Source organism: Petaurus breviceps, unplaced genomic scaffold (assembly GCF_028583685.1).
Source record: "Petaurus breviceps papuanus isolate PSGF00001 unplaced genomic scaffold, PetGlider_PUasm1.0 229, whole genome shotgun sequence".
NCBI classification, from domain to species: domain Eukaryota; kingdom Metazoa; phylum Chordata; class Mammalia; order Diprotodontia; family Petauridae; genus Petaurus; species Petaurus breviceps.
In genome coordinates this window covers 27,916,451-27,928,096 of record NW_027185903.1, presented here as the reverse complement: position 1 = coordinate 27,928,096, position 11,646 = coordinate 27,916,451, and the positions used below count along the sequence as shown (strand labels likewise).

Sequence of the window (11,646 nt, the reverse complement as noted above, 5' to 3'; positions counted from 1 at the left end):
GGTTGACATTTATAATAGTGATCTTACAGCAAAAGAGAAAATGTACCCAATTATTGGCATGATTACCTCAAACCCTCACCTCATTCCAGATGTAGTTTCCTTATCTTTTGTTACATTAAATAAATGAACAAATTAGACTCATATTCTAATAAATGATCATATATTGATCAAAATCATATGGAATAAAGGCTTCAGTCAGGTCAACCAAAAGTATATATGTATTATATATAATACCTAATACTGCTTCTTCCCCGCCCCATGTTATTGTTGTTCAGTCATTTCAGTTGTGTCCAGCTCTTCATGAATCCATTTGGGGTTTTCTGGGCAAAGATACTGAAGTGGTTTTCCATTTGCTTCTCCAGCTCATTTAAAGATAAGGAAATTCAGACAAATAGGGTTAAGTGACTTACCCAGGGTCACACAGCTAGTACATGCCTGAGGCAAAAGTTGAACTTAGAAAGATGAGTCTTCCTGAACCCAGGCCTGGCTTTTTATTCATTGTACCACCTAGCTGCCTACAGCTTTTCTTTTTTAGATGCTCCATAGAGTTTTAATTAATTACTCCCAAGTATGTAGTCCTTTACCTGGCTTTAGATATAAATTCTGATTTTCTTCTAAGTGAACCTATGACTTGCTTTAGGAATTGAACACCCATTCAACAGCAATATAAGTTGTCATTCTCATTTCTACTCTTATCAGTTTATTATAACAGAGAGTGAACAAATGTTACTCTTCTGCAGTGTGGTGTGGCAGAAAATGTATTGAAAAGACTTCCTAATTCTGCTATCAACTAGCTTTGTGACTTAGGGCAAATTACTTCATCTCACTGGTCTTCTGTTTCTTTATCAATAAAGTTTCAGGGGTTGGATTTTGCCATCCTTTCTATCTCTAAAATATTAACTCATTTAATAGAATATAAAAATGATATGCTATTTCAAATAAGCTATTATCATTCAGTAATAATAAAATTCTGAAGATCATACAAATATGACTATCACTAAAACAGCATTTGATCCAATAGGTAGATATTTTTAGTATTTAACTAGAGTCACTTTGCAAATGTGCACAAACACATAGGCACACACACAAATTCACCTTTATCTAGACAGAAAAAGAGACATGGTCTTTTAAAGTGACATCAAGATTAACTCTTGAGGTCACTGAATTTGAGGTAAAGTATTTACTTCTAGATCGGCAGACCTGCTGTCTACACAGCTGCTTCTTTCCTTTTCTCCCATCCCACCTATTAACTAAGAAGTCTCACTGGTTCTTCTTTATCCATTACGCATTTTCATCACTTAGAAATTCCATCATCTCAGATCTGTTTGTGAATCTAAAAGCTTCAGTAACTGGGAATGAACAAAACAAGTATATGTGCATATTTAATTCAACAAATATAGCCCATAAATAATTTTTAATTACATCATTTAACAAAAAAAAAAATTAAAGATATATGTAGGAAATTTGCCCCCCAAAAATTTGTTGTTGTTTTTAAAAAAACAATCACAATATGTTTGATTCCAAATTAGGAAAAATTGCCCTAACTAAATAGCATAGAGGATTTATGCCATATCAAATTCTATTTGTTTTCTCATTTTTACCTTTTTTTTCCTTCTAAGACTTCTGTCTTATTACTAAATACTGGAACAGTAATTGAAAGCCATATTAATGACTTAAGCAGATAAAAGCAACAAAACATATTGAGTGTCAAAGCTATGTGAAAAAAATGGAATTATACAGTTGTGCTTTATTTGACATGCAATCTTTTCCAATGTGGATCAGCTTTCAAAATGACTCTTATTGACTCAAGCTGCCAGATCTTTAAGTTTTGTCCCAATAATCTATGTAGTATAGTTGCTACATGCAAAAAAACATACCAGTATCCTAACTAACCTGTTCCTCAACCCAGATATCCATCAGAGGTAATATTTGGCTGTAATTGTTAAGATAACCACTTTTGGAGGTTTTTATCCTAAAAGCTTAAAATTCATTCACAATGTATTCACAGCAGTATTATAAATAACTGCCATAAATTTTTACCCTTTACAAAAATGAATAGCAAATTCTTAGTACTCTACATTCACACAAAATATCATTCTTATAATGGAAATTTTTCAACTTTCAGACTTTCATGCACTATTAAAAAGCAATTTTGAATTTTAAACTATAACAAATTTGAACTTTTTCTTTGATGTGCATTTATTTTAACTATAACTTCAGCTTGTGAGCTATTGCATTAATGACCTGTAAGATTTGCTCAGGTTTTTTATTAGAAATTTTTGCAGAGCTTGATAAATGATGCCCACCTATCTCTGGGTTTTGCCTATGCTTAGTAGCGAATCTTTTCTTTTGTAAACTGAGTCTTGGAGAAAAGGTCAAAATAAATGTCTACCTCACTTAAGAAAATAAACATGTCCAAGCAAAATTTGCTATCAATTGAATCCTATTACCCCATTTATTTTCATTGTAAGTTCATAACTGGACATACTGAGATCACAATTCAGAAACAAAATCTTTGAAATCGCACAATTAAGGAAAAATAGATAACTTTTTGATGATAATTCAACAACTTTATTAACAATATTCCAGATATTAGCTAACATTGTACTAAAAACAAATCACAAAGTAGAAATACTGTACTAACTTTTATGTCCTGTTACCTATAGAGTAGGATTACATAAGTATTTAATGAGAAGCAGTAGAAATAATTTGTTGTACCAAATTAGGGTCAGAGAGACAGCCCAGGAAAGTATTTCAGAGGCCAGCTAGCCTAACAGGCCTCATTTTACAGGTGAGGAAACTAAGGTAGAGGGAGGTTATAAGTGACTTAGCCAAGGTCATACAGATAATAAGCACCAAAGATGGGGCACTTAGTTCCTGTGACCCCAGAAGTACTCCTCTCTCCACCGAATAATATGAAACTCTTATTACTTACCACAGAGACCCTTGGAATTAAATCAAGGAAACACAGGATTTGGGGCATATGAACCAGCATTGGATCTCTTTATTATAAGGGGAAGGAAGAGAGGTTAAGACGAAAAGCTTAACAAACAGAGATTGGTATGAGAATCCTCAAGAGACTGAAACCAGGAAATAGAGATTGTTTGTTTATCTCACCTCGTGTAATTATAAAAAGAAAGTACCATTTTTTATTAAAAGAGGCTCCAAGACTATTAAACTGAATTATCAAACACTCGTAACACGGCATAAATTTTTTATGCCTTTTTAATATGTTGTAGTAGACTAATATATATTTTCTTCCATGTGTGGAAATTTAACTCTTTCTACCAAAGTATTTCATTAACCCAATTCCCTGTTATATATAGTTAATGCCACATCCTTAAGCAAGGCATTTCAGTCATTAAAATTTCAGTCACTCAAAAAACAACCAGATTATTTTGGAAATGTGACGCAGGGTGTGTGTGTGTGTGTGTGTGTGTGTGTGTGTGTGTGACTGTATGTTACTGTTGTCTTGCTGAAAAATACATCCCAAACTGCAAAGATACCTAAAATATATACTGTTTTCATTCTCATCCTTCCACCAAATTTCTAAAATGCAGTATTTTTAGCAAATGAGCAATGTTGATTTGTCATATCCATCAGCTTTTCTTGAATGGTCTCATCTGCATCACAGGATGTTTCATTTGTTGAATTTGAAACTGCATTTGAATTAGTAGCTTTGGCTTTTCTACTTGAGTTACCTGTAAACAAATACACAAAACACAATTAAATAACCATAAGGAAATTATTATATAAACTTAGGTTTCTGAACTTTTGCTAAATTTGAATGATAGAATCATTTTTCCTGGAGGAACAACATTTTATAAACTAAAAGCATTATTCTAGAAATCACTTTCTATGCTGCAAATGAAATACGATTTATTCTTTCTTGAAAGCAAAAAAAAAATCTGATGGAAGTGAAAAGAGACAGTGACACAGTGAATAGAATGCTGGTGTGGGAGTCAGGAAGATTAGAGTTCAACTGCAGCCTCACAAAGATACTAGAATGGTTTGCCATTTCCTTCTTCAATTCATTTTACAGATGAACTATAGCCAAAGTTAAGTGATTTGCCCAGGGTCACACAGCTAGTAAGTGTCTGAGGATGCATTTAAACTTATGAAGATTGATTCCAGGCCCAGCACTCTATGCATTGAGCCACCTATCTGCCCTATATGATCCCATATAGGAGTTTTAAGTGATAGATTTTTTTTTAATTTTAACATGGTTAAAGAGACATGAAAATGTCAATGTTTTATGAGATGATATTGGTTGTATCTTCCACCATTCTCCCACTGAATCTTATACAAATAAGTTTATAAACTAAACCATTGTTAACCTGGGCTTCCATGTTTCCATGCTTAGCAAGAAGATCAAGTGCTTGGTAGAAGAGACAATTTCTGCATTCTTTTGACCAGTGTCATAGGAACAATATCTACCATGTAGGCTAATCTAGTTTTTCCTTAAAAGGTATTGAAAGCCAGCTTTGAGGCTTAATTGACTTAGAAAACTGAGACTAAGGCTCAGACCATTGATTATTCCTTAAGCTTCAGTAGTACTCCAGTAGAGCCAAAACAAAAATAGGGCTGCTACACTCAACTGAATCAATACTGTGTCCTTGCTGATTATCCTTTCCCTGCTATGGCTAAGTGATGTTCCTTGTGTTAACTATTAGATGGTTCACAGACATCTCAATTTGTTTCAGTTCCAAATATGAAGCATCAGACCAGCCTGAATCAGACCTGGACTATATATTACAGACTTTTTATTTTATTATACATGTATATTATTATATTGTGAGTATTTTTTTATGTGAGCATTATAACTTCTGTAGTACACAATTGCGGAGAAAGCTTATGTTGCTTTTAAGTTTGTTTTGTTTCTCTGTTTACATTAATCAAGGAGGTTGCTGTTGCTGCTGCTGTTTGTTCTTTGTTCTCAAAGAAGACCATAACATCAGGGAGGTGATGCTATGACATGCAGGTGAATTGGATTTAAGTGGGGGGAGGCTGTGCAAAGTCATCAACCTCACTTTTACTAGAAAGCCATCTGGGTCCAGTAATTTAAAATATATATATATATATATATATATGTACATATATATATATATATATATGTAGCTTTATTTGAAAGGCCAAGGAAATAAAATATAATTGAGTGCTATTTTGGGCCTAGTGAAGTTCTCTTAAATCTTAATAAGCCTCTGAAACACTCAAAAAAAAAATAAAGATCTACACTTTAATTGCTTTAAATAGTGCTCCTCAGAAGTCTGTAATTGGTTAGGTCTCCTATTTTGCTAATCCTGACATTTTTAGAGTCACATTTCCTTTGACTTTCAAAAAGCCAAATTTTGCCCAATCATATTCAACTTCCTAATAGATAAAAACTATTAGCTATTCCCTAACTCAGTTAATTTGGGTGTTCTGTGTAAGTTATCTACATTCCAACTACTCTGATTTCTATTATATTTATTCTGGAAGCAATTAAATAATTTATTATTTAAATTGTCTCCTTCCCACCGAGCGCTATAAGTCTGTAAAATTTTGTTCTAATACTATGGCATTGGGTTTTCTCTTTCTTTTGAAAATAGTGAGGACCAATGTGGCTCATTTATAATTCCTGGTTGCTAGATTCTTTTAAACATGAAGGAGAGGACACAACTTATTAGACCTGTTTATTAGAGCAATTCACCAAATTTTTTAGACTATGAGGGAAAATTATGATTTTAAATACCAAACTGACCTGATTTTATTAAGCAAAAAACACAAATAGTATTCACAGTCTTTCAAATTATTGCAAAAAGGCCTTCTATTTATACCCTATCGATAAATTATACTAGGTACACATAAGGGAAAAAAAGATATTTAAAATCTGAAACATGGTAATAGTAGACATTATTTAAAACTTACTGCTTTCCCTCCAGGAATATATGAGGAGAGAAGAACATAAAACTAATAAGGAAAAGATTATGAGCCTCAGTTCTGTCTTTTCTTTATTTAGATAGAAAGCTAATTACCTAATCTGCAACCTAGGAATAATGCTACCTTCTCTTTTCTTGGTCATCATGTTATTGCATGGCTATATTCTGAAGCAAAGAGGCAGCTAGCTGGCACAGTGGAGAGAGCACTGAGCCAGAAATCAGGCAGTCTTCAAAATCAGGCACTTACTAGCTGGGCAAGTCACTTAATCTCTGCTTGCATCTGTAAATGAGAATAATAATAGACTCTACCTTCCATGGTTGTTGAGAAGATAATATAAGATATTTATAAAGTTCTTTGTTAACTTTAAAGCCCTATGTAAATACTAGCTATTATTATTATTATTAAAGACAGGTGATGTACTTGAGTTCCTCGAAGATTTGTCACATGTGAATAATCATGTGTTTATTTCCTTCTTTTTCTTTCCATACTGGGGATTACCTAGAACCAATAATTCCATTTCTTCTTTTTCATTGTGTTCTTTTATATCTGATATTCAGATAGTACTTTCAGCCTTCTTTAAATCTTTTTTACCTTTTGGCTATTTTTTTGAAAAATTGTGTATGTTTAAATTCAATTCATTAAGTAAGCTGGCAACATCTTTCAACCTATCATCATCAGAAATGTGGCCAGTGCTCTCCTTCTTAAAATTGCTATGATTTCATTCATCTTTTTTTCTGATTACATTCACTTTTAGAGCCATTCTTCAGGAAGTATATATATATGTGTGTGTGTGTGTGTGTGTGTGTGTGTGTGTGTGTGTGTGTGTATACATATATATATATATAAAACCTTAAAACCCTTCCTACTCAATATCCTCTCACCAAAATTTTCATGTATGATTGGGACTAAAGGCATCTTACAGGTCTTGTTCCCTTGTCATTAGGCAAAACTAGAGCTAAATTTTCTTTCATTATCTGCTCACTAAAGTACTCCTCTGATTCTTCTATAAGGGAGAGATGTGAGTCCCTTCCCATACTTCATTTGTCATGATATGTCACAGAACCATGCCTAGAAAAAGATGCCTCATCCAGCTGTCTGAGACTTGGAGCCACTGCAAACCACAAAGAGAACCCCTGCAGGAAAGGGAGGAGTGGAAAGAGGGAGAACAGGAAGGGGATTTCTCTCTTCTCATCCCACCAGTATCAACCATCCAGCTTTGAATCAGAATTACCAGACCAATAGGAGACACTGCATCCAGGAGGGAGTAGAGCCACACTTCAGATAGATGCAGATAAAGGATGAGACGTGAGGAAGAAAGCATCTTCCAGGAGAGCGACTCCTAGCAGATGAAAAGAGAGTCATACCACAGTGAGAAGTAAACTTTGGGAGACCAGTTGGACAACCTGCTCAGCAAAGGCACTACACCAAGGAGAGCTGCATAAGGACTCCACAAAACGAGCAAGATTCCCAGACCCTACAATACTAGGAGTTGTGGATAACCTTTGCCATATGTGTATCCTACATGGGTACCACCCTATCATTATGATTAAGTTACAATTAACTCTGTGTGCATTTATAGGAGAGTACCCCAGTTTTATAATGAGAATTTTTTTGTAACTACTACTCTTGCCATTCCATTTGAGTGAAAGCTTTGGCTAAAATTTTATTATATCTATTGAATGATTGCTAACTGGAAGTACAGTACAGCAGTGGGGGCATACAAGCTAGCAATGTTAGTCCAGACCTAAAATACCCCAGAGAGTAGTTGCTCTTTTAGGGATCTGACCAGCAAGTACAAATTGGGATAATCTCCCAGAGGGCTTAACTGAACTTTATTAAGGGATGAGGATGAAGGCTAGGCCAATGGAATGCAAGTTCTGGCTGATTCTATCAATCTGGGAGTGCCCTTGAGTACCACCCAACAATGTTATCTTAGGACCAACCTAGCTAAGTTCATCACCAGAAGGTTAGCTATCATTTGATTATTTGGGAGTCTTGTGGAAGAAGGGAGATGTCTGGTTAAAACAAATCACAAAAATATCCTCAAAGCAGGGAAAGGTTGCAATTGGCATTAGTGGAGGGAGAACTTGCAGCTGTGAAATTACAGATCCTCCTATCTTCATTCACACCATTCTGAATTTCTATATGGCTTCCAGTTAGTAATTTAGCTACCTCCCTTCATTCTTGTATGAGAAATCTCTGAATTCCTATGTACTAAAATTGTTTCCATCAGAGATAAATGTATTCTGGTTCTTGGATATTATAAAGATGATTATATTTTATATCATGGGTTTTTTTTCTGAGTCAATCAAAATATATACCTTGGACAACTATTGCAGGTGGACAGAGATCCAGGTTCACAATTAAATTGGAGGAAGAAGATGGAATGGATTGCATGTTGAAAATTTCATAGAACTTTCAAAGATCACAAGATGTTATTGGACATAAAACCTATCTTTTTAACTTTTATGTTCACTGAGTCCATCTTCAATTTTTTATTTTCAATTGCTTATTTAAAAATTCAGGGTTCAATCATTTTAATTAAACTCTTTTTTCTTCATTCTTCTTGTTTCGTTTTGGGTTTTTTTTTTTGTTTATTTGTGTGGTTTTTAAAAATCTCATCTTAGTTCTAACAAATCACAGATAGCTGACTCAAAGATAATTCCCAAAATACTAATTAGTCTTTAATGGACAACAGAACTGGCATCAACACCAACTGTAATGATTTTATTTAGATGATTAACCAATGTCATCATAACCCATGGCTCAAAAACCATTTGTATAAGATTCCCCTCACTGGGGGATATTCAAACTCAGTTCTTTGTACTTGCATGGGGGGCAGAATTGGTGAGAGCATGGGACAAATTCTAGTGTTCTGGATTCCAGCTTTGAGAGAGAAGACATGTCATTTCATACTCTCTTCATAAATTAATTGCCACAACAAGGAGAATGAAAAGTCCAAAAAAGCCTCACTTAGCAAATATCTGACTTACTTCCAAATGGAGAAAGGTCAATGTCAAAGACAGTACCAGGTTGCATTATAAATTCATCTGTGAAATCTTACAAAAAAAGGATGGTAGATAAAATAGAACAAGTGGAACTTAGAACTGGTTTAAAGAAAAGTATGAATGAACAGAAGGCAGAGCCAAGATGGCAGAATAGAATAACACTCAGTCAAGCTCTCCCAAATTCCCTTCCAACTCTAAAATAACACCTCAGATCAAATTCTGCAGTGGTAGAATCAACAAAAGGTTAGATGAAACAATTTTCCAGCCCAAGGCAACTTAGGAGTTTGACAGGAACATTGTAGGCAGTAAAGGTCACACCTTGGAGCTAGCTGCATTGACAGTAGCAGAAGCTTCCAGAGCTCTCAACCCACATAGATGGTGGGGGTTAGGGGTGGGTCAGAAAAAAAGGTTGCAAAAGAACCTTCGCTGGTGCTGGATTCAGTACTATGTGGCATTGCCATGCACAGTTCAGGGGTGTGGTCCCAGGGCCAAAAGGAGCATTATCATTTGTAATGCAGGAAAACTAGGACCCAGGTCATGGTTCCAGAAATAGAGAAGTGTTTATAGTCACTCATATGGCAGTAGAGCCCTTGATCTCAATTCTAAGACAGGTAAGCAATAGCGATTGTTGCTTCAGAAGAGCAGGGGACATGGTTAGAGTCCCAGGGCTAGAAGGACAACTAGTGATAGTGGTTACAAGGAAATAAGATCCCTGCCTGGGTAAAGACCAGAGGACAGATCAGGAGAGTGGTAACCATATATCTCCTTAGATCATACTACTCTGGAGGCACCAAAAATCTACAGACCCTAGAGCTAGCTCCCAAAACTCTCAAGAGTTTTCTTGCTACTCAAGAAAAGCCTGAGATTTGGGATAGTGCCTCCTCCACCCCTGGAGCAGAGCCAAACTTTAACATAAAGTTTAAAGTCGAGAAATAGGCTTGAAAACTGTACAAACAACAAAGAAAGAACCTGACCATAACAAGTTATTAGAGAAGATTAAAACACAAACCCAAAAGAAGACAATGATGTCAAAGCAGCTATAAACAAAGCCTCAGAAAAAAAAATGTGAATCATATACAACTTGACAAGATTTCCTGGAAGAGCTCAAAAATTATTCTAAAAATCAAATAAGAGCGACAGAAGAGAAATTGAGAAAAGAAGTGAGAGTAATGTGAGAAAATTATGAAAAGAGAGTCAACATCTTGGTAAAGTCACAAAAATCCACTGAAGAGAAGAACACCTTAAAAAGTGGAATTGACCCAACAGAGAAAGAGATACAAAAGTTTACTGAGGAAAATAATTCCTCAAAAATTATAATTAAGCAAGTGGAAGTAAATGAACCCACGAGGCACCAAGAAACAATAGAAAGAAACCAAAAGAATGAAAAATAATGAAAAATGTGAACTATCTCATTAGAAAAGCAACTCCCCTAGAAAACAGATTGAGGAAAAATAATCTAAGAAGTATTGGTCTACCTGAAAGCCATTATTTTAAAAAAAGAGCCTAGACATCATATTTCAAGAAATTATCTAGGAAAATTGCCATGATATCATAGAACCAGAGGATAAACTAAAAATTAAAACAAACAACTGATCATCTCCTTAAATAGTTACCAAAATTAAAACTCTCAGAAATATTATAGCCAAATTCCAGAACTCCCAAGTCAAGGAGAAAATATTGCAAGCAGCCAGAAAGGAACAATTCAGATATCATGGAACCATAGTCAGATCACATAAGATTTAGCAGTTTCTACATTAAAGGATTGGAGGGCTTAAAATATGATATTCTGGAAGGTAAAGGAGCTAACAATACAAACAAAGATTACCTATCCAGCAAAACAGAGTATATTCTTCTGGAGGAAAATGAATATTTAATTAAATATTTCAAGCATGCCTGATAAAAAGACCAGAGCTGAATAGAGAATTTAACATTCAAACACAAGACCTAAGAGAAACATAAAAAGGTAAACACGAAAGAGAAAACATAAGGTTTGTAATAAGGTTTAAATGTTTACATTCCTATAAGGGAAGATAATTGTAAATCCTAAGAAATGTATTATTATTATTAAGGCAGTTGGAAGGAGTATACACAGACAGAGGGCATGGGTATGAGATGAAGGGATGATTTAAAAAAAATAAAGTAAAGGGGTAAGAAAGAGGGATGTATTAGGAGAAGAGGGAAGGGAGAGGAAGAATAAAGAAACTTATCTCACATAAAAGAGGCACAAAAGGAAGAGCTTTTATAATGGAAGGGAAAATAGGATAGTAGGTAATGCTTGAACTTACTCTCATCTGAATTGGCTTAAAGAGTGATTAGCATACACACTCAGTTAGGTATAGAAATCTATTTTATCTTATAGGAAAGTAGGAGAGGATGGGGATAAGAGAAGGGGAGGGCTACTGAAAGAAGGTAGGGTGTGTGAAGGGACATAGTGGTCAGAAGCAAAACAGACTTTTCAGAAGAGAAAGTAAAAAGAGAGAGCAGTATAAACAGGTGGGAAATAGGATAGAGGAAAATACACAGTTAATAATCATAACTATGAATGTGAATGGAATGAACTCACCCATAAAATGGAAATGGATAGTAGAATGGACTAAAAAGCAGAATCCAACAATATGCTGTTTACAAAAAGAATTACGCTTGAAACAGAGAGACATACAGAGCAAAAATGAGTAACTGGAGTAGAATCTATTATAATTCAGCTGAGGAAAGAAAGAAA

At 34.7% G+C, this 11,646-nt stretch overlaps 1 protein-coding gene across 1 annotated transcript in view; it reads right to left on the bottom strand.

Annotated features, from left to right (window-relative positions):
* Positions 1-2,093: 2,093 nt before the first annotated feature.
* Positions 2,094-11,646, bottom strand: part of SHISAL2B (shisa like 2B) — a 30,000-nt gene continuing 20,447 nt past the window's right edge. The window contains exon 3 of the mRNA XM_069096411.1: positions 2,094-3,701. Within this exon, the coding sequence (XP_068952512.1) occupies positions 3,550-3,701 (152 nt within the window). The 3' untranslated portion in view covers positions 2,094-3,549. The remainder of the gene's footprint in view (positions 3,702-11,646) is intronic.